Source organism: Sander lucioperca, chromosome 17 (genome assembly GCF_008315115.2).
Source record: "Sander lucioperca isolate FBNREF2018 chromosome 17, SLUC_FBN_1.2, whole genome shotgun sequence".
Taxonomy (NCBI): domain Eukaryota; kingdom Metazoa; phylum Chordata; class Actinopteri; order Perciformes; family Percidae; genus Sander; species Sander lucioperca.
In genome coordinates, this window is record NC_050189.1 from 1,983,211 (window position 1) to 2,009,641 (window position 26,431).

The following is a 26,431-nucleotide window of genomic DNA, read 5'->3' on the forward strand; positions in this document are numbered from 1 at the left end:
CTGTTTATGTCAGTGTTTTGCTTTACACTCTTGAGCGTGGATTGTGCGCGAGCCAGGCACCCAGGAAGGGAGCTCAGCCTTGCAGCCAATTTACTCCAGTGGACACTAGTGGAATTGCAAAAAAAAAATCCCCCTGCAGCCCAAAAAGGATTTCCACCATTGTAAAACAGACTGTCTGCTCATCGCCTCAGAATTGGCAAGTGTCTGAAGGTCTGGCCAGAGATGCGGACGAGTCGGCGTATGAGGCTGAGGACAGTGGTGCTGAGGTTGCAAATTTGCCTCTCCTAGGATGGTGAAGGAATGTCTCTTCATTGTATGTTATTACCCACAAAGCTGTTGTGTCTTAAATGTGAGTATTATCTTAAAATGTTTTATTAAATTCAGGTAACATTACTTGGTAAATAATTCTTTTCCCGGGCTAAAAAATTCCATTTTATGGCCGAGATGTTGGCATTACTGTAAATTCCATCCTTAGTGGTATTAAAAAGGTCCTAAAAAGTCTTAAAGCTATTGTGTGTGGCTATATTATATTAATGAACGTTGGTTACATTCCAGCCATTGCCAAATGAGTTGCTACAAAGCTAATTAAGACTATCAGCTCCACACAACTCTCTCTGGATTTCTCAACATGGATATGTTTAGAAAATGGTGTCGTCCAGCGGCATTCGCGCGCAGAAGCTCAAGTGATGCATTTTACGTCACCGCTGAGAAAGGACAACAGCAACGATCAACTTTGGAGACGAAGAGGAGATACAAATTACAAGATAGTTACCTCTTCTGAAGAATCCATCGTGTTTTTTAATCCTCTGTTTTCTCTTTGATTTGACAGGATAAACACTACAAGCAACTGCTTGTAGGAGGAGGGGTGGGGGTGGTGCGTGATCACAGAAGGCTTGCGTCATGTTGCCAGTGTTGTTGTCATTACTTAGAATTCCTCATGGGGGCGAAAGAAACAACGCACTATAACTTTAAATTTAACTTGGAGAACCCTGGGGGTATTGTATAATAATACGTATTTTATATATAAAAATACTATACTTATGCCAAAATATTTCTTAAGTTGGTGGGTATGTTAGTGGAAATGCACAATTAACAAGACATTGTATGAAATAAACAAACCTGTCCTCAACTTTCACCACCTCCTTTTGCCCAGATAGCCATCATTTAAGGTCTGTTTTCCCTAACTTTCTGCATCACATGATCTGTCCATGTGGAGACATCCACTCTGGGGCTCAGAATGTGGAACTAGGTGTTCTATTTTGACAATTTAAGTCTGATTAAAATGATTTGACACAATGTAAAAACCCACAGTAAGGTCTATGAGGCAATGGCTGTTGAGGACAGTGACACAAACACCTCTCCCCCAGGAGAGCACACTGTGAGGGGAGGAAGAGAAAGATGAAGATGAGGAGGAGGAGGAGGAGAATATTTAAACCAAGGTGCAGAAGGTCACCTGCTGTGGTCTCCATGATCAGGGCACGGAGAGGAATGGCTAAAAACAACAACAACCACATCAGACAGAAAGGAATCACAAGTCAAGCAGAAACAGTTCAGAAAAACCCAGAGAGAAAACACGAGACAGTCAGAGTAAGGAAAAGAGACCGAGAAGTTAATTTTTTTTTAACCACAATCTAAAACATTAAACAAGCACTGACATGATAACTTTAATTTCAGCACTGCCTATGTAGTACAGTAGCAGAGGAGTTGTGAATCAGTATTTACAGTACTTTTTACCAAATATGTTCAGCAAAAACCACAGAAGCATAATTGCAAAAAAATATTGCGCATTCCACAGAAGTGTCATTGATGTTACTTCTGCAAGGTGCCATTTTTGTAAACATAGACAATACTCTATGCTTCCCTTTGTTATGTATGTGTGTGTGTTAAGTAGTTAGCCTTGCTTAGCATAAAGACTGGAAGCAGGAGGAAACAGCTAGCCTGGCTCTGTCTAAAGTTCAGAAATGCACCTACCAACACCTCTAAAGTTAAATGATTGACACATTATATCTCTCCATGATATGTCTTGTTCTAAACAAAACAAAAACGTCAAAATGATAATCTGTTGTTTTAGGGAGCGTTACATGCTGGAACTGTTTCTGTAGTTCTGTGCAGCGCCTGGCTATAGTCAGGTTGGATATGGTTGGTGATTATGGGTTTTTCAGGTCTTTGTACATGCACAATGGTACCCAATCTGGCAACCTCACGGTTGGTCAACAAGAAACGGTTCCGGCACATATAACCACTAATTGTGAATTTTGACATTTCTATGTGTGTACAGACTAAACAAACAAAATGCAACTTGAATTACTGAGTGTTGGGTTAGTAAGTGTATATTTGAAGTTCAGACATAGCCAGGCTAGCTGGTTACCCCGTCTTTAAGCTAAGTTAAGCTAACCACATCCTGACTTCTGCCTTCTTCTTAACACTCAGACATGAAATTGATATTGATTGATCAATCTTCTCATCTCACTCTCAAAAACAAAGCAAATAGTTGTATTTCTCAAATGTTTTAACTCTGTCTTTAACTACTGTGTTTGGATGTATTTCTCACTCCAGATATCAAGAAGATATACCGTATTTTCCGGACTATAAGTCGCTCCGGAGTATAAGTCGCATCAGTCAAAAAATGCGTCATGAAGAGGAAAAAAACATATATAAGTCGCACTGGACTATAAGTCGCATTTATTTAGAAATTGATTTCACAAAATCCAAGATCAAGAACAGACATTTAATCTGGAAAGGTAAGTTATTCAACTACACAGTAGCACACAGAACAAGGGGCTGAATACGGTAGGTGTCCGGTATGTTAACGTAACACATTAACAGTTATTCAACTATACAACAGAATACAGAACAACTACCAGGGCGTGGAGACGTAACTGCACCGTTGACGTGCATCTACATCTGTGGACTCGTTCCTCCAGCTCTGGCCATCTTGATTTCAGCGTGCGACTAGCTTTCTTTGTTTCCTTCATTGCAGTAAGAGTCACCTTTTCGCCAGTCCCTCACAAGTTTCTCTCTCACTCCAAACTTTCTTTCTGCTGCTCGATTACCGTTTTCGGCTGCATATTTTACTACCTGCAGTCACCTGCAGTTTCTTTTCTTTCTCAGTTGTCTTTAGGAGCAGCATATAGTTGTCAGAAGCCTAGAGCGCCCTCTGGCGGCTTTAGACGGTAATGTTTTCAGCATGAAATAACATTTAAAAATGTGAAATTATAAATATTTTGATATATAAGTCGCACCTGACTATAAGTCGCAGGACCAGCCAAAGTATGAAAAAAAGTGCGACTTATAGTCTGGAAAATACGGTATTCGTATAAACCACAGGCGACCCAGACCGATGCTCTAAGAGGAACCCAACAATGCTTTTTTGGAGCATGGCCACATTTCACAGGAATCAGACCTTGGCAAGTCTGGTCTGGGATGAACTTCTCAATTGACTCAATTAAAGTGTGAAGACCCGGTAGAATTTAATACTTATTTTAACTTTTGGGGTAACAGAAATCATATGGAAAAAAACACAATCACAAAAAAATAATTTAGAACCAAGCCCCCAGAAATGAATTCACGTTTTTTGGATTCTGAAATGGGCCTGGCACCATTACGTTAGATTTTGTTTTGTTTTTAGATTTCTCTTGCTATTTACTTAATAAAGCTGCTTAAAAGACAACTGTCCGATCAAGGGAGGATTAAAGACAAATTACAAAATGTCAGGCATAATAAAATAATATGTTAAAAAGATACAATGTATTCACTAACAGCTGCCAAGTGAGAGAAAACACTCCACTATCACACTCCAAGCAACTTTTGAATGAAAGTTAATTCACCAATTAAGAAATGCTTTGATTAAATGTGAAAAAGTGCTTGAAAAATAATATCAGCTATCAGGACCTTGATGAGATCGTTAATGCATATTCATGAATTTACGAGATCTTTCAGTACAGGCGTGAATATATATTCAAACATGTTCTACATCCTGTGCCCACATCTGAGTACAATATGTAAGAGTGTAACATAGTTTATGTCTGACTGTACCTACCCAGAGTGAATGGGGCTGGAGGATAACGCCACGTTGTCCAGGTTCTCTGTGCCCCAACTCAGACGATACGAATCCCTCTCATTCTCTCTGGCAAGTGACGAAAGCTGGAATCAAACAACCAACCTCTTATCAGACATACCACCACAAATGGTTGAATGTAGCAATACCAACCAAAAATTATATATATATATATATATATATATATAATTTTTGGTATATATATATATATATATATATACTGTGTAGAGCTGAAACAATTCAAAATTTGACTGTACAAGTAATTGTTTCAGAAATAATTGTTATTTAAAAAACATAATTGTCTCTTTTAGTCACATTTAAAAAATATTCATTATGTATTACTTTTTCAAACAAATTACAGTTTTGAATAATTCCCAGGAGACATCTTTTGGTTATATCACTGTTATGTGACCCAGATAATGTTATAATTCCAATACACAGCCTATGAAGTAAACCACGCCTCTTTATTATCATAAAACGTATGCTTGTTTTTAAATGAACATAAAATTGACTATTACCATCAACAGTTATACACCTTAGGACTAATGTTAGCAATTCATTGCGGTTAAACAAAGAAATGGTGATTATGTAAAATAAATGTGATTAGATAATAATGTAATAATTGTTACAGGCCTACTACTGTGTGTGTATATATATATATATATATATATATATATATATATATATATATATATATAACTTTGCTGTTCAATATATATAACTTTGCTGTTCAATAAGGTTTTATTAGATCTATTGACTGGTGGTGGAACCCAGTGACACTTTAAACCTCTGGGATTCATTCACACTTTGATATAACGGCTTCTGCAAGATTCAAATGAACTAGTTTGTTCAACATGTCGTCCAAGCTAATCTAAATCATTATGTAGTATGGCCCCTATGCACTACCATGTAAGCAGTACTCAAATGTTGTCCAGGTGAAGCTACATTTAACGGCTTCATATACTGTCTGGTAGTTTGATCTATAACAGTTGATTGTTTTCATATATTTCAAATGTAAAATCTTAATCTTCAGATAAATGCAGCAGGGTAGAAATATAAAGGAACACAAATTTAAAATACTCAAGTCAAGTACAAGTAGATCAAAGTGCTACTTAAATACAGTACTTGAGTAAATGTACATTGAGCAGGTACTTCACCTGTTGACTGGCGAGCATTTCATCCATCAGGCCTTCATGTTTAGGGGAGTAATAGCTGTGGTGAGTGGGGGTGAAGGACCTGTCGGAACTGGAGCACAGAAGAAGAAAAGCGTTGAAGCCAGAAAACCTCAGTGCTTATGACAATAGCAGAGATCACAGCGGGTAGGAAATGAATACAGGAAAAATACACTTTACATTCCACAAACAGGGCAAAATGTTCATAGGAAAACTGTGAAAACCAGTTGATATGGACAAGAGTTATTTAATTTCCTACGCTGGAGCTCATGACATGTATGAATGTCAGTGAGGAAAAACAGTTAAATGAATGGACTCATTACAATCAAATTGACTTTTAAATGTCACTGGTAAAACAAGATCTATGTTTGCATTAGTGTTGTTTTAACACGAACAATGCCACAATAAAAGATTAACATCATCAAGGCTTGCATTGTGTCACACATTTTATACATTTTGCTATCTTAACAGGCAAATATGACATACTGCTGATTTACTAAAGCTTTATTACCACGGTACTAGTATTGCTGGTAACCTAATGTGATTTAGAAATTATCCCCCACTTGTCTGTGTGTCATACGGCGTATTCACGCAGGATAAGTGAAGTCTGTATTTTACTCGAGCATACTGACATTGTCCCCCACATACGATGTACAGGCTCTGTCAAAACTTTAATTTATAACCAAAACACAACAACCCCGAATCACAGATGTTGATTCGCCCGGGACTAATATTATCACATGACCTCTGTGTTTGGCAAAATATGGTCGGTAATTTGCGGTGGAATTCTTACTTGACAAATGACATGACAGACATGGCAGATTTTAAAGGTTGTCTACAGCCGCACTAGCAGGTCTGTACCACTCTAAGGTTGTACAGTGGGGTTTTAAACAAATACATAAGCCTGCAAACATGCTTATATTGTCAATGCTACATGCTGATATTAAGCAGGTGTAATCAGTAGGCAATAGATGAGGGTGGATGAAGGGTTCAGCAGCCCCCTTGTTAGCTACATGACCTCTTTCTTTAAACCAATCACAATCGTCTTGGGCGGAGCTAAACCCCGTCCTCAACGACGGTGCCGTTGCTAAATAGCCTCGAGAAGGAACTTGAAGTAGCAGACAGAAGTGTTGCGTCAGTTTTGTCTTGGATCTATTATATTCTAGAAACTATATAGCTGGAGTAGGGGTGGGGGGAAGTCATTCATTGGTTGGTTTGCTTGTCTCGGGTGAACAAAACGAACTGGGTCTGTCCCATTATTAATTAACACATCGCCTGTGATGTTTAACTATGGTCACCATTTTAGTTTAGTGTGTTACAATGTCAGCATGCTAACACTAGCTTATTAGCAGTAAGCTTGAAGTACAGCTGAGGCTGATGGGAATGCTATTAGTTTTGCGGGTATTCAATCTTAAACCAAGGTTTTGGGCAAATTGAAGTTTCGGCCTGATGATGGCGATAGATTAAAAAAAAGCACAGGGATCATTGAGTACCATAAAGGTCTGTACAAACTACTAACCAACACAACTGAAAAACAAAGCTATGATTTAAATCAGGAAATATCTAATTTCACTCTGACTCACTACTAAAAAAGTTTTAACACCCAGTCCCAGGGAGACTGTAAAACTGGTTATTATAATATATAACAGCAGTGCTGAAGATGTAAAAGGCCAGATATTTGGCCAGTGTCAGCACATACCTTTGCCTTTGACTATGGAGGAATGACAAGGAAGACCAACAACGAAGTATGACCAGGAGAGGTTGCAAAAAACACACACAAATACACACAAATACAGGCGGTTAGTTCTTGAGTGTCACATGTCCATACAGATACACACACACACACACACACACACACACACACACACACACACACACACTGATTCTTAATAAAGTTAGAACAACCATTCACAGCAAATATCAGTTATTAGACTGGAACAGGGTCAAATAAGAACCAGATCAACGAAGAAAGTTCAGATTTTATTAAAAAGGATTATTATGTTAAAATTGGAACATCTCCACAGGGACAGTTGTTTGCTCCATGGAGCAGATGAGATGTGTTTGTGCATGAAGTAGATGAGCGTAAACATTTGCTTTGAGTCAGCTGCAACTAGGGCTACACGATATGAGGAAAATATCTAATTGGGATTATTTTCACTGATATTGATATGAGTCACGATATTAGAGGGAATGATCGTTTTTGTATAATTCTTCTCATTTTCATTGAAAAATATTAAAAGTAAAAAAATTAAAATGATTAGAGTTTGATTTTTGTGAGGATCTGTCCCAAACAAAGATTTTTTTCTTAAGTCTGTAGGATAGGATTTGTAGGCTGGGAATGTCTCTGCAGCACTATAATACTTAATTCAGAATGATCTGACACATATTTTGGCTTTAACAAATTGTGCCCCCTACAACTTGGATATTGCACTAAAATTGCAATTCATTGTGCAGCCCTAGATGCAACCCATGCAAAAACTTGTTTTTTTTAATCACAGAAAAAAGTTCCCACTTCCAGGCGGAGTTGGGGGCTTTCACACCTGACAGACCGAACCAAGGTCCGGATCAAGGTTCATGTTTTTGCATTTGATCCAGTTAGTTTTGATTTCACACTGCAGTTATGCAAGCACGCTAAAGATCTATACGTGACAAAACTACGTCCTGCCGTCATCACATACGTGAGCTAATAGGCTAATTGATTGGTTTGTAGACGGCTTCCCCGTCCTCTCGTATCCTCTCTCTGTGTCAGATTTTTTTCAACGGACTGCTGCTCTCCCCTAGCCTAGAAATCTAGACGCACCCTAGCGGCAGCAAATGTAATTTGCAACCAGGATCAGTCTAGCAACTCTCCAAATTCTGGTCAGGCCAATGACATGTGTATAGAGTTGGTGGGCGGGGCTTAACATAAGGACGGCAGAGTTGCGACGGTTCCGTGTGAATTCCCTGCTACTTGAAAACAAAGAAGATGGCTGCTGCTGGCGAACAGCGGTCTTTCAAATCGGCTCTAGCCGCGACTCTGGAAGACTTGGAGTTAAGCACTGAAGTCATTCTTAAAAAATGAAGATGTGTTCGGAGTTTTGCCGACCGGATACGGCAAAAGTTTAATGTATCAACTAGCGTTGCTCTGGTTGGCTATGAGTGCAGAGGGAATTTGAAAGACAACCGTTTATCCCGCCCCTCGGATTGAGCCCTGCCAATGGTGAGTTCCCAGACCCAACATCTTGATGTGGGTCTGGCTGGCTTGCCAGGCTAGCTCTCTCCTCTTTTTGTTTTGTTGTGATGTTAAGAAGCAAGACATGGGAGCTTTCTTTCAGCAGCATTTATTCAGAGACAAACGGAAACCTACACTGTACATTTACTACCACTTAACAAGTACACTGTAAACTGCTGATGTATTCTCTGCTCTGATAGCCGACAACTGTCTGGTCTGAGCACTGACACCGTCACACACTCTCTCTGTTATGGGTTTGGTGTGTTTTGTCTTGTTTTGGTAATCTGTTATTTCTGTTTTGTATTTTTGCCCTGTTTCCTGTTTTATTTTGACGGTCTTGTTTTCTGTCTTGTCTTGTTTTACTTCCTGTGTTTTCCCGCCCTTGTGATTGCCCTAATGTGTTTCACCTGTTTCCCAGCCTTGTGTCACCTGTCTTGCGTTTCCTCGTTACCCTGTGTATTTAGGGTAACAAGATTATGTTTTTTCAGTTTTGTTTGTCTTCCCAGTTCGTGTTGAGTTTTTGTTTTTCTTGGACTTTATTTTTGGTTTCCCGTTTTTGCCTGCTTGTTTCCAGAACTCTTACTTTTTCTTAGTTTATTAAAACATCAAAATTATCCTCAGTTTCCGCCTCTGCATTTTGGGTCTGCATTTTCTCCAGCCATCCATAACACTCTCATGTAGCCTACACACTAAGCACTGAGCTGTTCCTTAAAGAAAGATAGTCTGCCAGAGCTTCATGTATTTGGTCTGAAAGTCTGAGCCATCCAAAAAATGCTTTCACACTAGAAACAAACCGGACCATGGTTCAGTTTGAGACTACCTCTTTTGGTCGGACCAAATTTTGGCCGTTTGGTATCCTCTCTCGGATCAAACTGAAAAGTCTGATCTGAAAAGTCGGAAGGTCCGGACCAAACAAGGTAGGTGTGAATGCCCCCTTAGTCAGTTGGTTTACTAAAGCCACACTGAACCTCTTACCAAATTGTTGTATTTGCTTGTTAGCTAAGTTCAACATGTGACAAAGTGTGCTATACCTGTCGATGCGCCCCCCCTCCAGGCTGAAGCGGAGGTAGTTCATTCCATCCAGATACTGTCCTGGCAGGGAGTCATCTCCCAGCTCCCTGAGGTCCTCCGCCCTCAGATACTCCCCCCCATCGCCTGTCATCGTGTCATCACCTGGAGAGAGAAAAGAGAAGGGTGGAGGGGACATTTCACAGTTTGGTGGATAATGTATAGAATGGTGACACTGTTTCACATTTATCTTGGCATTTCGCTTCTTCAATTTCTTGTCATTTATCGGCAATGGGCTAATATTGGCTAATATGCTAAGGGGAGTAGTAGCTTAGCAGGTTAGCAGCTGCATATGATGTTAGCATACTTACCATTTAGTTTCTCACTGCTGAGATACTGCTACTGGATCACTATAAAACATTCTGTTCACAAGTTCTGATTCTAGTCTATGCATTAAACATGTCTTCGTCTGTTGCCTCATCCCAAGCCTAAGCAGGGCAATGTTAGGCAGCATTCTCTATGGCATGTATGTTATCTAAACCACAGGCCTGGCCACAGTAACACTACTGCTGTCCACCAGCATATTCAGAAACTGGTGGAGCTTGTGAAGCACACAAAAACACTCACTCTCAGGCCTGTGTGTGTTAAAGGAAGATCATTTCAAACAAAGATCAAGTCTTGTAACAGACATTTAGATTATGAAGTTAACAGAATAGTTACATTTGTGATGAAAATGAAAGAATCTACTGACTTCAAATTATTGCAAATCAATGGTGCAGTGACTATGATCATAAGGATGTTTCTTCTGCACCTTTAGGGCCCTATTTTAACGATCTAAGCGCACGGCATGAAGCGCCTGGCGCAGGTGGGTTTAGGGCGTGTATAAATCCAGTTTTGCTAGTTTAACGGCGGAAAAAACGCTGTGCACAAGCCTAGGCGCATTTTACTAATTTGCTGTTAAAATAACAATGAAAATGCTGTGTTATTGACTTTAGACCATGACCAGGTCATCACTTTCCGCTGCCTCAAGATAGCAATACTCCTAGAATGCACCTAAACACACCTCCCTGTAAGACCATGGGCCACAGATGAGTGCAGGCGCATTTGCTATTTAAACGACGTGGGCGCTGGACGGGAAATTGACAACTGCGTCGGTCTTAAACTAGCAAAGACACTTGCGTCGGGCTTTACGCGCGTCCGGGTGCGAGATAGGGCCCACAGTGTGACTCTGTGTCTCATCTCTAACGCAAATTAATCAATCAATCAATTATAGATAATCCTTCTTATATATATCCTTCTAATACTGGAGGGGTTAGACATGGCTTCATTGACATTTGTTTTTGCAGAAAACACAATTTCAATATCATTTACAGTAATCCTGTTCAACACTTGATTCATTGGGATATTACAAGAATTACTGTAAACTTGAAGATTACACAATATATTACCAGAACTAAGTAAGCTGTATCATTGAGATTCATAGGCCTCACACTGTGTGTGTGTGTGTGTGTGTGTGTGTGTGTGTGTGTGTGTGTGTGTGTGTGTGTGTGTGTGTGTGAGAGAGAAAAAACACAAAGCAAAGGCAATTGTCACAACAGGTACACACAGTGTATGTTAATATCGTTAGTAAGACCTGTGCTGAGCTACTGTTGTATGTCCTGTAAAGCGAGGACAAAACATTAGCCTACATTTGGTTATTGGTTACAATTTGGTGAACTTTGACTGTCAATGAAAACGATTACGGTTCTATGGCCAATACGGTTGCTTTTATATAGCAGAGTTTCAAATGTTTAGTTCTACCCAATCATACGCTAACCTTAATAAGTGTGACTTTCTCTTGTGTGTTTCTCTGACGATGGCCTGACAATTTTACCCACCACTGCCAAAAATGTAGCCCCATTTGGTGGGTGGTGGGTGCTAATTACAGACCCTGTCTGATGACATTAGTATACTGGCTACCTGGAGAGGGAGGAGTCTAAGAAGGAGATATATCATTCAGGGAGTTGTCATGTTCATGTTTAGTTAAAGCATTTCAGGCATCGACTGAACTCAAATCTCAACTCAAATGCCAAATCCGGCCCCTCCGAGTTTTGATCAATTAAGGTTCACTATAAATCCCACGTTTTTGCCCCTTTTTCCGACATTTTTTTAGTTGTTTTTGTTGCTTTTTTCTATGATGGCTAAGGAACTTTTTTGCTGACTTTTTCAGGACTTCATGAGAGATGCAATAATATAGTCAAAGATATATTAAAAATGACATTTTCAAAATAAAAGCATGTCAATAAACTATACATGTCTGGCCCTTGATGTGATTCTCTTATCCAGTCTGGCCCTTAGTGAAGTTGAGTTTGACACTACCGCCCTAGTGCTTCTCTTTAACTCTGTCATCAATGTAGGTAACTTTTGTATTTGATATGATAAAAACAAACATACTAATACATGATGTACATAGCTGGAGCTGACAATGGCAGTTAACCTAGCTTAGCATAAAGACTGGAGGATACAGATGGCCTGGCTCTCTTCACGTAACTGATGTTTTATACACAGACAGCATGGTGCTGCAGCCAATTGTGATTGAAGTGAGCGATGAGCCTTTTACAAAACTGTTCCTTTAAATGTACATCAGCAAATGATGTGCGTTGATGCTTTGAGCCTTTAATAAGATGTCCTCAAGAGTGAAATCTTTTTGGCTCAGTTCAACTTCAACCACTTTCTCTGTATTACCTGTATCCAAATATACTACAGTTAGTATTGTAGCACTTAGCCAAACAGCAGTTGGTACAGGCTCATTCACCATGCATAACACACTACCCCACTCCTGGTACAATCAGCACAGCAAGTCTGCACACAAAGCAGCGTGCCGAATACCTTCCACATCTATGGGGTCGTCTGACATAACATCATCATCATCATCAATGGCTTTCAATGCTGTGGGTGGACAGCACAGTCACTCACTACTTCCTAAAATCTGCTAATGGCTGAAAAGACCTCTGAACTCTTCTCAAAAGGGAGACAGAAATGTACAACACAGTTTGGGCTAACTGTAATGTAAGTATTTGAAGGCTGATACCAATGTACCAGATACTCCGAAGGGACAATTTCCTGCTTAAAAATTACTTGAAAATAAGGGTAGGAATTACGGGTGCACGATTCAGAAAATGTCCCGATTCGATTTAATATCGATTTTCAGGCTCAAGATTCGATTCAATATTGATTTTCGATTCAAAAACGATTCTCGATTAAAGAAACGATTCACAGTATGTAAATGTAGTTACTTTTCCCATGTGATTGCAGTAGACATACAATTACAAAAAAATAAATAATAATAATAATAATTAAATATGAATCGATTTTGAATCGTTAGAGCTTGAATCGCAATTTGAATGTGAATTGTTTTTTTTTTGCATACCCCTAGTAGAAATAATGTCAGTATTTAAATGGCTTGTTCCTCAGTCTGCATTAGGAACTCATAAACATTATAGTACTAGTTTGGCTATCAATCTCCCTAAAGCTGTAGTAATCAATTAACAATTCTTTTGCCCACTTGGCAGGACAGGACACAATATTTGACACATTAATACCTTATAAAGTTGTAATGGCTAACATGTTAGCAAACACTTTCCTTTTGACCCATCTATCAGACACTGAGTAACATTAGAATGCATTTTGAGTTGTGCTCAAGGCCACCTGACGATACTTTTAGCTCTGCTTTTTCCTCCACCAACTCCTGGCTCTTTAGCCGCTAGATGTTCCACTTTCTCCTACTGCTACAGTCTTATTTTCTCTGTTTGGTGCAGGGCAGGTGGTATACAGTGATCGTTATGGCTGTCAGGGAAAACAGGGAGATTTACAGGGAATTTAACCAAATCAATGAACTAAAAGAGGCTAAAAAGCTTCGTAGAGCTGAGGAGAGTCTGGCTGATAATTCTCTATTTGTCATTATCCCCGTTTTATATTTCACATAGGCATTGTTAATATAAAATGATCAATTAGTGCTTCTTTAAAGCAGGGTAAGTGTAAGGTAGGGCTGCACGATTACGGCCCAAATGATAATCATGATTATTTTGATCAATATTGAGATCACAATTAATTATCACGATTATTTGTTGATTTTAACCAAAACAAATTTTATTGTCACATAGGCTAATTATAACTGCTTTCACATCCATATTGTGCTACATTCTTGCTAAATGTAATAAATAAATAACAAAATGTTGCGTTTACTGGTAAACTGGTAAACCTTGTGACAACTTATGACCGACTGCTATCTGTTGTGGAATTTTCCTCACATTACTCTGTCCTCTGTGACTGTCTACATCTAGAAACTAAGCTGTGCAGTGCAGGGAACATCTCTGATTGGCTCATGGAGGCACGTGTTCAGACAGTGGTTTACGGAGCTATGGAAAAACAAAACTTTGATACGGAGCGTTCTATGAATGGAATGACGCATTTTAAATATCGCTCAATCATGTGAATTTGATCGTGGGAAGCCAAAATCGTGATCGTGATTAAAATTTGATTAATTGTGCAGCCCTAGTGTAAGGGTTCCCTAGCTGTAATGGAAACATATTCACTAGCAGGGAAACTGACCAGTAAACTAACGTGGGCTCAACACACAAACAGGGCTTTGTTGTGTGCCTAACAGCTGATCTAGTTCAGCATCTAGCTTATTCATAGTGCTGTTGGACACATGGTTAGAATACCAGTGAGAGGGCTGCACTGTGGGTTAATGTTGACATGACTCACCCTCTTCATCCGAGACATCCAGCACTTCAGTCATGGTCTCTGGCACGTTTAGCTTGTGTTTCTCTGTCACCGTCTAGCAGCATGGGAGGAAAGAGATCCATTAACCACATGTCACATCATACACATAGGTAAACCTAGCTGCAACCAATGCAGTGTACCATAACATAACAGCCCTGCAATATATCCTACCTTATAATGTTCAGTGTTTGTTTTAGATGTTGATTTAATTGTACTGTACATTTATCCTTTACAGCAAGCAATTTTTGTTACTTCTGCCCAAAATGTCAATCAAAAACCAGAGCTCTCCTCCTGGGTGTGTGGAGTGGGTGTTGGTTTTGATTGACATTTTGGGCAGAAGTCACAGAATTGCTTTCTGTAAACGATAATGTTATTTGGGTGTTGCAAATGATGAATGGTAGACAGTAAACAGTAACACAATTAATTATCAGAGCAGCACCGTTGCAAATCAAATGGCAATCTAGTTACTCAGATCAATTGACAATTTATCACTCTTTCTTTCAATTCACATTCATTTCATCACTTCAGTTTTTTTCAATTACAGTACTTTTTGTTACTCCCAGCCTTGAGGCCACTTTCCTTAAATGATAAGTGGCGATTTTGTGTTGTGAATGATGAATGTAAGATGGGGAAAATTATGTAAAGTGGCTGTTTTCATTATGTCATGACTGTTTTAATCAAATCAGCTTCACATTAATCGAATCACTTGATAATGTATCACTCTAATTGTCAATTCACATGCATTATTATCACCTCCATTTTTATCAATTCATTTTTGCGGCTTCCACCGCTGATATGTCAAAGCTTAGTGTTCGTTTTCCACCAATGCACATTTCCATTGCAGCACAGATTCTTGCTGTCTCTAACATAACCTTGAACTTTAGATTATAATGGGAATTTAATATGATGTGTTGTCGCACAGACAATTGGTTAAAGGACTTTATGGATTTGCTGTCAATGGAATCTGCCGCATCAGCCCTCTATAAATTTGACCGAGGAGATGAAGGACCCTGGATCTTTATAAGCCTATACTTGGAAAAACTGGACATATAAATAAATGTACTGAAAATTACTACTATGGTTCTGCAGCTGCCCCTCCCCCCCCACTCCCCAGTCTGTTGTACTCTGTATTGTAATGTCTGATGAGTTTGTGGTCTTGTGTTGTAAGTGTATGTGGTTGTGATTGGTTTGTCAGAAGAAAAAAAAAAGAAATCTAAAAAAAGAAAAAAATATGTGTGAGGTGTGTGTGTGTGTGTGTGTGTGCCGTACTGTTGTGGTGGTTATGATCTCCTCAGTGACGACCCTCAGCGTATCCACCACAGAGATGTAGCCCAGCCTCCGAGCGATCCCCAGGGCAGTGTTACCATTCTGGATGAGAAAGCACAGTGAATGACATGTGTGTCTATGTACTGTAAAGTGTGTGTGTTTGCACTAATGTGGCTGTTTACGTACCACGGTGATAGCGTTGGGCTTGGCACCGCTTTGCAGCAGCACGTTGAGGATGTGTGTGTTTCCTTGCTGCGCTGCCTGGTGAAGAGGAGTGTATCCATTCTGGAGAGGAGAGAGTACAGAAGATAAAACCAATCCATCATCAAATAAAGTGATTATTCATAGTTTGTTTTTCGGTTGTAAACCTGCTTTTATCTTGATTTTTTCATCTCTCTCTCGCTCTCCTATTTCATAATTGGTGGAACCTTGAGTAGTTATAGTTGTATTTGTATTAAATTATGAGTACTTGTGTCAGTTTTTGGTGTGTTTTCGTAGTTTTGTGTCATGATGGATGTCATGCTCTTGCTGCAGAAGAAAATCTACCTACGGGTAGAAATAAAGCAACCTGAACCTGAACCTGCCTGACATTAGGGCTGCTGATATGAAATTCAAAGATGTTGGCTAAATTTGTGATGCTGGTCTTTGATATACAAAGCTTAATGCTGCCATCATTATAACAATATTGTCATGTAACAACTTCTAACTACAATAAGCATAACGTTGGTATGAAGATACTGTATAATTAGAAGTTTCCCATTTTCACAAGATACATTGTCATAATAACGAGAAGATGTCTTAGTATACATAAAAAGATATGTTGTTAGACTAACAGGTTTTTCTGTGTGTAGCAATATGGAGGGAAATAATTCATTATGACATGAGATTATCTTGTTCCAATGTTGAAAAGATCTTGTTGTAATCAGAAAACTTTGACTTAAGAGAAGAAGCACCATGTTAGAAATAATAATGGTGAAATACAATAATAGCATAATATTTTAAAAGTATGTTAACAATGGTGCATGCAGATAAAAATGACTATCTGTAGTCTTAGTACCTTGGTCTTGGCGTTGACATCGGCTCCATTCTGAAGCAGGAAGTTGACCATCTTCGCGTTACCATAGTGACATGCTACAATTAGCGGGGTGTATCCCAACTGCAAAACAACAGCAGATCAGAAGAATAACACAAAAAAATACTTACATTTATAGAGACACATTCTAAGAATACTGTTATTGAAGATGATGGTTTCAGCAGAATGGGAGATGACCTTGAATAATATTATGTATAGCCAGCAGGTGTACAGATAAATGCAGAGAATGAATATGAAAATATGATTGTTCATACTTTGGTCTGCTGGTCGAGGTTGGCTCCGTTTTTGGCTAGGATCTCGGCAACAGCCACTTTATCCTCCTGGGCTGCCAGATGGAGGGCAGTTATGCCGCTCTGTGTGAGGAACACACACACACACACACACACACACACACACACACACACACACACACACACACACACACACACTTACTATATTCCAACAGACAGATTCAGACACATTGTGTCCATTCTTTCTTGTCGAATAATAATAATAATGGAGCTCCTTTGACACAGTAAAGAAGACATTGTTTGTCCTAAAAAACAGGTTGCATTACTTAATTGATAGGGTGATTAAAGATATGGTAGCTAGTATGTAAATGTTCTTGCAGTTACTTAGGATTCAGATTTTCCAAGTGATTGAACAATATTCAGACATGTTGTGGCTTTAACTGTAGCAAGGTACAATAGAGCTCAACAGTGTGGTTCCGGAAGAAAAACCCCGTTGATTTTCTCCATAAGGATTTAGATTATCATCCATAATGTCTAAACTATCTGGGGTAGACTGACCGTGAGCTACGAGGTTGTGTAATGAAAGGTTTCTGCTCCTGTAAAAGCTAGAAGTCTGTATGAAATCAACTTTGTTTTAAGAGAAACACGTTTTATTCACGATCTTATGGAGAAAAACTACACTGCCCAGGATCCTAAGCGTAACAGAGACATCTCTGATTGGTCCAAATCGCTGTTACCATGGAAATTTACGGTACCTGCAAACCCGCTAACAGCTGGAGCGAGCTGCTACCATAGAAGTCTCTGATAGTTTCTGTTCGCAGCAATAAATTAGCTGGTTGGCTTGGTTCCAGGCTTAAAACTCTTCATATAAGCAATTTTTGAAACGTCAGTGGAACATTGAATGGGGAAAAACACTTCCCGATCCAGAACCGTTAAAAAAGTGGCCGGTCACTGTTGAGCTCTCTGATGGCTGTGTGGGTGTGTTGAGGATTTATTGATGTATTAAAAGGTTTCTGCAGTACCTTAGTTTGGATGTTGACCTGGGCTGCCTTGCTCATAAGCAGGGCTGCCATGTCGGCGTGGCCCTCCTGGGAGGCCAGATGGAGCGGGGTGACTCCCTGCTTGGTCAGGATGTTGGTCTCGGCTCCGTACTGCAGCAGCACGGTGGCGATGTCCATCTGGTTCTTCTTAGCCGCGATGTGGAGCGGAGTGTAGCCGTTCTGATTCATGAGGACAGGGGAGACACTGCTGTCACTGCTCAATGTTAACGGCTGGAAACCTCTTGTACCAAAATGCTTTTTGGGAACAAACATAAACAGCCAGGGAATCCAACACAAGACATGAATAGTTAAAACAAAATAATCATATAAGCACCAAATGTTTTTGTACTGGTGAAATGTAACATTTACTCAAGTACATTACTTAAGTTTTAACTTTGAAGTTTCAAATATTAAGATTCATTTTGAAATACTTCTTCTCCACACAGAAGGACATTTATAGCGGGACATTTTTTAGTATTCACTCCACAACAGCTTTAGTTACTTTGCCGTTTCCGACTATTTATAAAAATTATAATTAACAAATACAAAATGATGTATTAATACAGGTTAAGCTATATAAAGTTTGTAACGTAAGCTCCACCTTTACCAGCCGCAACGCTAAGGTGATGAACACACTAGAGCATAAATAATTCATCCAATCATCCAATCAAAAATAATATAATATACAGTACATTATTATGAAATGGTATTCTGCACAGTGAGTACTTTTACTTTTGGTACATCAAGTATATAATTAATACTAATACTTTTGTACTTTTACTCAAGTAAGATTTTGAATGAGTATTTCTACAGTGTGTTATTATTACTTTTACTCAAGTAAAGGCCTGACTGATTTATATGCCATATAAGTATGGTAGTAACACACTAAAGTACACATCTTACCCTGTCATTTGGACTAGTATTACAGGAAAAGGCTGGCTGTATTTTCACTGTCAACAAATCATGTTGTGCAGCGCCAAACCAAAGGTGAATGTATCAACAAGTATTGAGTGTGTATTAAAGCCTGGATTATCTTCTTCCTCTGTGCCATAGAGCTCCATTGTTTGTTAAAACTCATCAGTGAGCCACACTGTTGCACTGGCTGATGAACGCACACACACACACACACACACACACACACACACACACACATACTGTAGATTACTTTGAGTCAGTCCTGCTGCCCCAAATCCTCACTACAGCACCAAATGTGTGTTAATCCTCTGCTGAAAATAGTCCCTAACAAATGGCCTTCCTTTCTGTTTGAGTTACACTGTTAAAAACTACAGCAACCAGCTGTTTTAGGAAATAAGCGGCATTAAAAATGAAACTGCAGTATATTTGACGAGAAAAAGAAGTTCATTCTTGAACTTGGAAACAGTAGTTTGGCAAAGTTTATTTTTCCAGGGCTGCATCCAAAATCCCACACTAACATGCTATTTAGTAGCTTGTGAGGTTTGTTGCATGTCCGAAACCTTAGTATGAAACCAATAGTATGGGAATTGCATAATATTTCCAGTAAAATATTGCAATATGCACTACTGGACACTACGCCGGCATAAATATCCCACAATGCAATGCAGTAGTGACGACAACGTTCATAACAGACAAATAGACAGAAACCAAGGAGCTCTGTAACATCAATAACGCGCTCATTTAAATTTCTACATATTTAAGTGACTGTTGGTCTAGTTATTCCCCTCTGTCAGTAATTTAAGTGTTATCTGGCGATGCTGCTAGAGGGGAGGTCGGCATGGGTTATCATGGTTACGCGTCTTCAACGGCAAGGAGGCTCTGAGGAAGTGACGTTGAAAATTACAGCTTTGTGAGTCCAAAAAGATACACACTGCTGTTTATTTACACAAAAGTATGTTGAATGATAGTATACATATTGAGTATGTAGTGCAGAGTATGAGATTTCGGATGCAACCCAGGACTTTTAACCTCATCTCATGGCCATCAGTAAACTCCATTTGCTGAAGGCTCAGTTGTCATCACTTGAGCTAAATGTGGAGCTTTGGTCCAATGATAACAGGCGAGAAATCCATGCTGCCTCATTTTCCATGTTGGATTTTTTTGCTCTGCCTCAGCACAATGTCTACAGCTCTGTGCGGTGGACTCTCACCTTGGCCATGGTGTGAGGGGACGCTCCTTTGTCCAAAAGCAGGAGCGCCACCTTCTGGTTATCGTAATGTGCTGCGACATGGAGCGGGGTGAGGCCATTCTGTAAGGGATGGACGGTGAGCGCACATGGATTAAACAGCAGTTAGTGCACCACACACACGCACACACACACACACACACACACACACACACACACACACACACACACACACACACACACACACACACAGACAGGCTGACAGAGAGGCTGACAGACACACAGAGGTACACACACACACACACACACACACACACACACACACACACACACACACACACACACACACTATTAATAGGAAGTGTTAAATGGGATAAGACTGTAGGTTGAGATGAATTAGAGTTATATTAGACAGCAAAAGCTGGAAGTCATAGTTAATCCCAATAAAGGAATGATTTTATTCAAACTAGCCGTACCAGTGCTCTTGTAGTCAATGTAACCTTTACACAGAAAAATAGCAACACACATTTAAAAACTTTTTTCCATTTACATGCAGTGATTTAGAGAATGAACATGATTTTAATCAAATCGTACACCATATGCATAGATTGTACACTAAAAAATTTAAATAGAAGGTTTTTATTTTGGAGGCATACCTTTCCAGCATAATCCGCTGGTGCATGACGCTGCAGCAGAAGTTTGGCTACATCTAGGCTTCCGTACTTGGAGGCCACATGCAAGGGAGTAAAACCTTTCTGTGGAGAGAAACAGCCAGAGAAGGAGGTTAAGAAATGTGTTCAAAGACATTAAATACAGGATATATATACTCAGGTTATTGGTCCCTATGATCTCCCTCTACATGTGTATATATATATATATATATATATATATATATATATATATATATATATATATATATATAATTCTTTACATACTGTAAGACACAAGCAAGCCATTTATATATTTTTCAGACTAATCTCAGCCATTTGAATATGATATAAGACTCATTTATGAGACCCAACAAATGCAGTTGGGGATATTTACATTTACATTAACATATATCCATACATATCATTGCATACATCGTGAGGCCCTGAGGGACCACTCTAGTTGTTGAGCAACATGGGGAATAGTTCATTTCACTAAAATTGTTTAATACAAGTATTGTTTAGACACAAAATAAAACTAAAATCATCTTAGGGGTTCCTGGGACAAAGTCTTATCAGGTATGATTCCCTGAGGCCGAATGGGTGTCTGTTTTGTTAGTGACATAAAGCAATTATACAGCTGGCTGATATGCTGATGCAATTCTAGGTAACCTTAAACCAAAAATTTGAAATCAAGTCCTTTAACTTTCACAAAGAAACCAGCAGAGGGGGCACTTTACTATTGAGATATACAGAACTGGAGCTGACAGAAACCACATGACCCAGCCCTGCCCATGGATGGAGCAATCCTTTGTTTGTCTGGATTATATCTGATGTTACAGGTGATGGAGAGGAGAGGGAGAGGGTCTCCTTACACTGAGACAGGGAAACATCACAACAGTCTAAGCAAATCAAGGATAAGGACTATTATGAACATGCTTGGATAGATGGAGAGTGTTACCCTTGCATGACAACAACTTTTCCTGATTTGGTTTCCGTAGCGACAGCCACACCCTTCCTCCCCAGAGAGGCGTCGAGGGTGGGAGAGAGGAGAACCACTGTACCCTGACACATACAGTGCACCACAAAGGACTTTGTCTCACTATTAATAGTGTATGAACACATTAAAGGGCTATTCTGTCCCAGACTGGATGCAAAGTGAAGGTCTGGCCTGTGCAGCCTCCTCTGGTAAACACCTCCACAGTGATAATCATAAATCACTTGACTGCCTTCATGCACAATTCAGAGGAAAGCAGCAGATTTACAGCCACATCAATCATTCATTAAAAGTGGGTCAAACCAACAGAGAGCTGCACATACAGTCATACTGTGACCGCTTATCACCATGGGATCAGCACTAAGAGCATAAATGCACTTACAATCTCTTCCTTCATCTCTACATCTGGTATTAAAAGTAGCTGCTATTGCTCATTTGTTCCAACCTTATACGATATTAAGATTAGCGGTATTATTTTTAACAGTTGTGAGTTGTTTTGTTGAAAAATAGTTTGTTTTTATAATACACAGCAATAATTGCTATTTCAATTTGGGTTTAAATCACCACACTAAAAAGCAGTAGAGAAAAAGTGACCACCATACTGTTTGTCTTTTTTGGGAGGATTAGCAGATGTTGACATCTGAGGCTAGCAATTCTTAATGCTTTTAAAGTGTACAGTAGGCTAACGTTATCAGCTAAAGGCTAACTGCACTCAGGAGTGGTGTTCAGTCTGAGTCCAGAGTTTGGACCTGTGGTTAAAGCAAGACCATGTTCAGAAGAATAACATGTTCTTCAATTTACAAATGAAAAGCTGAATTCATGAGCAGTAAAGATAGCCTAGCTTAGCATAAGACTGACTGGATACAGGGAGAAACAGCTAACATGGCTCTTTTCAAAGTTAAGAAATAGTTTGTCAAGAAACTGTTGGTGTGCGGATTAAGCAAATGAAATACATTAATCAGTAAGCTTTAAAAGTGCTGGTAGGTGTCTTTTTTGTTTTACTTTGGACAGAGCCAGGCTAGCTGTTGCGCTTGCAGTCTTCATATTCAAGTTCAAGTTTTAGTTTAGTCAAGTTCAAGTTTTTTAATAATGAAATCCTCAATGCGCAATACTCCTGGAATGTTTCTAGGAGTTAGTTATTGTGCAGGTAGTTACATTTAAAGATAAAAACATGTCTCCTCCACTCACCTTGGTGGCCAGTGAGTGTGAAGCTCCAGCCTCGAGCAGGACAGAGGCTGTCTCCACCTGACCCTCCCTGGCTGAGATGTGGAGGGGGGTGTAGCCGTTGGTAGTGGCAGCATCAGGATGGGCCATGTGCTGCAGCAGCAGCTGCACAATCTCGGTTTTTCCCAGACGGGACGCAATGTGGAGGGGAGTCTGGTCCTCCTGCAGACAGCCCAGCGGAATATGAATGAAAACTTAATATTACAAAACTGTAGCATAGGCCTGTATAGCTGTAACAATTCAAAATTTTGATGTACGATTAATTGTTTCAGAAATAATTGTGATTAGCAATATAATTGTCTCTTTCAGTCCAATTTAATAATATGTATTACTTTAAACAAATTAAAGTTTAAAATGAATTCCAGGATACATATTTAGTTAAATATCACTGTTATGTGACCCAGATGATGTAATAACATAAATACACACACTATGAAGTAAACCATGCCTCTTTTTTTTTATCATAAAAAAATGTATCTTACTGAATGTTGCTGTTGCTATGAACGTGTATAGGGTCAAGTGCCGACAACTATCAATTGAAATAATAATAAAAGAAATATAGTCCGACCAATAATCACTTCTATAGTTACAATTAGGCATATCTAAACAAAATCAACAATTACCAGTCATACCCCTTAAGACCTTAGCTAATGTTAATTGCCGTTAAACAAAGAAACCGTGAGTATGTAAAAAAAATGACGAAGAGACAACTATGTAACAATTGTTGCAGGCCTAGTAGCATATTCTGCATGTTGGCAAAATATTAGTACTGAGTGTTCCCTGGTGTGCTACTACAAATAACAGCAGTCTCACCCGTGCCCTGGCGTCCACCATCGCTCCGTTCCTCAGCAGACATCGGACCACCTCCACCTGGCCTGCCCTGGCTGCCATGTGTAACGCTGTTTCCCCGCGCTGCACACACAACATACGCCAACATACGGGTCAGCAGAGTCAATACACACATATTTACCTGAAATGTGCACATATTTTAGCTAGCTGACGTCACTGTAATATTTCCAGACACGTTTCTCCCTTTAACTAGATTACAATTGCCATTGTAATTGTGATTGGCTTGATTCCCATCACTCACAATATTGCTGACGTCAGGCGAGGCTCCGTTCTGCAACAGCAGCAGGACGATGTTCAGGTGACCCATGAAGGCTGCTACGTGGATAGGAGTCAAACCAGACTGGACACAGGAAAAGAAGCAAACGAGGAACAATAGCATGAAATATTAGTCATAAAGAATACATTTGTTACTCAAAGAGAGCTTATCAAACGTATTAATATGCAAATAATACATCATGTCATCTGGCAATTTCTAGCCATTTCTGACCAGCCAATAGCTACTTTCCCTAGAATGTTAGGGCATTTACAAACGTTTGTTGATTTTAGCTTATCTGTGTTGCCAGATCTCGCGAGAGTTTGTTCCTGAAATGGAAACAGGTCTGGAACAAAGTTAATTTTCTCTTGATATGTCTGTAAGAATGTTCAGGAGATATATGGCTTGTGAAAAATGGGTCCAATAAATACTTTGGTGACTATTGGGCGAAAGGATCGGCCATAATCTGTGTTCACGTTCACTTCTCCCATTAGAATCAATGCACTCAGGACCTGCCGCTAGTCTTCTAAAGAGTCGTGGGGGTGGCCAAACCCACGTGACACAGATACAGGAAACTAGTCTGAGTTGGGGTGTCTCGTTTCAAAACCGTCTCTGATAAAACTAACCTTTCCTAAATTCAATACATTCAGGTGTTTTGTGCTCCAGCCTTATTTGGTCTGGTATGAGACTAGCTTCTGTTTTAAGTTAGCTAACGTATTGCTGTACAAAGGATAGTACTGAGACAGTTTGCTAATGTTATGTGAGTATTTGTGCTACTCTGTTTTAGCAATTATCATTATCCCTTATTATCTATCACAATGGCTGCTGTTTAGCTAAGTGTACACACTGTGGTATACTGTGTAGGTTTGTCTGTTAAGGTTAGCTTAAGTCAAGTTTAGCACTATGTTTGTGAAACAACTTGACAAAAAGGTTAATATGAAATTTCATTTCAAAGAGTATGAGTCCAGATTTTGGCAAAAGTTACAGGATTAAACCTAAACTATCATTTGCATTTGGTAGCTACTACTATCTGCAGTAGAACACCTCTCTGGTATGACTGTAAGGTAAAGGCCATCTGGAAAAGCCCAGTAGGTTCAAAGAAACATTTGTGCTGATTTCAGTTTCACTCAGGTGAGTGACGTACCTCTGTAATGGCCTGGATAGAGGCTCCATATTTTACCAGCAGCTCCATCACTTTCACTCGGTTCTTCTTACAGGCTATGTGCAGCGGAGTGAAGCCATTCTGTTGGGGAAACGTGTGACACACACACACACACACACACACACACACACACACACACACACACAGACAGAGTAAAGGATGAACCTAGAAAATACGTAACATAATTAAACCTTAGTCTTTAGAGCCCACTCAGTCTATATATATAACTTGACTAATCTGTCATTTGGACTTGTATCTTTCCACAGCAGGATTGCTACACTTTTTAATCATACCAGCGCCCTGGCGTTGGGGTTGGCCCTCTTGTCCAGCAGCAGTTTGGTGACTCTGTAGTGGCCGCAGTGAGCTGCCACATGTAACGCTGTCAGGTAGTCCAACGTGACATCGTCAACAGGAGCCTTGTGCTGCAGAAGGTGTTTGACACATTCGACATGGTCGCCTTGTGCCGCCATGTGAAGAGGAGACAGCCCATTCTAAAATGTGAAAGAGAGGTCATTTAGTTTGATGGAGATAGATGGTAGGAGGGGAAGTTTGAGGAATGACTGGCTGGAAGGAGTGGCTGTGTACTGTAAATACGACACTGCATCTTAGACCATTGCTGTGGGTGTACATGAAACCATGATTGCTGTAAGAACCGTTTAAGAGTGTAAGTGTGCTATACCTAGTTAGCAACTAGTTGACTGAGCATTTTTTCAGGAGCAGGTGGAAAATGAAAGCAGAGCAAAAAGAATTTTAGACTTCCATTAGTCAGGAGGACACAAATACAACTTCAAATGACGATTCTCTGTCTGCTGGGTGTGTGAATAGGCAACGGCTTGTCAGATTATTGCATCTTTTAATACTGTTGAGATTAAGCATTTTACAACCAAAATAAGATGTGAGATGTTAATAAAATACAGGCAGTAGGTACTGGATATGTTTTGCCTAACTTAGTACATAGACTGGAAGAAGAACACTAAGAGTAACAGAGCTATGCTAGCTTTGTCAGAGGTGCAAAAATATTACTTTCAAGAACTCTTATTTCATTTTCAAGTTCTTATTTATGTGTTGTATCTTCCTATCTAGCACCACTGATGTTGATCAATACATCCAGGAGTCACCTGGATTTAGTAGGCCTAGTAGGTAATAGTTCTTGACCGCACCATGAAGACGTTCAAAGCCTAATGAACCACATACTGATACAGTCTATATATACAATGTTTTACTTCTCATTTGATTTATTACCTCAGTAAACATTTTCATAATGAGTTCATGGTCTCAATCACATAGTTTCAAGACTTTCCCTCATTAGCATTTAGCTTAGCACAGCGCCATTGCAACCATAAACAACACTGGCTGG

General features: G+C 39.5%; 1 protein-coding gene across 17 annotated transcripts in view; it reads right to left on the reverse strand.

Annotated features, from left to right (window-relative positions):
- The window catches only part of ank2b (ankyrin 2b, neuronal), a 241,092-nt gene that overhangs the window by 40,927 nt on the left and 173,734 nt on the right, over positions 1 to 26,431 (reverse strand). For 16 of the 17 annotated variants that reach the window (XM_035993711.1, XM_035993710.1, XM_035993713.1 and 13 more), the window contains exons 12-29: positions 25,368 to 25,565; positions 25,057 to 25,155; positions 23,901 to 23,999; positions 23,624 to 23,722; positions 22,775 to 22,972; positions 20,599 to 20,697; positions 19,967 to 20,065; positions 17,824 to 18,021; positions 16,826 to 16,924; positions 16,536 to 16,634; positions 15,665 to 15,763; positions 15,482 to 15,580; positions 14,195 to 14,267; positions 9,472 to 9,613; positions 6,929 to 6,940; positions 5,215 to 5,302; positions 4,040 to 4,143; positions 1,454 to 1,492 (exon numbers count right to left, since the gene is read on the reverse strand). In XM_035993711.1, coding sequence (XP_035849604.1) covers positions 1,454 to 1,492; positions 4,040 to 4,143; positions 5,215 to 5,302; positions 6,929 to 6,940; positions 9,472 to 9,613; positions 14,195 to 14,267; positions 15,482 to 15,580; positions 15,665 to 15,763; positions 16,536 to 16,634; positions 16,826 to 16,924; positions 17,824 to 18,021; positions 19,967 to 20,065; positions 20,599 to 20,697; positions 22,775 to 22,972; positions 23,624 to 23,722; positions 23,901 to 23,999; positions 25,057 to 25,155; positions 25,368 to 25,565 — 1,943 coding nt within the window. The remainder of the gene's footprint in view (positions 1 to 1,453; positions 1,493 to 4,039; positions 4,144 to 5,214; positions 5,303 to 6,928; positions 6,941 to 9,471; positions 9,614 to 14,194; positions 14,268 to 15,481; positions 15,581 to 15,664; positions 15,764 to 16,535; positions 16,635 to 16,825; positions 16,925 to 17,823; positions 18,022 to 19,966; positions 20,066 to 20,598; positions 20,698 to 22,774; positions 22,973 to 23,623; positions 23,723 to 23,900; positions 24,000 to 25,056; positions 25,156 to 25,367; positions 25,566 to 26,431) is intronic. The other variant, XM_031299818.2, reaches the window with a different exon arrangement.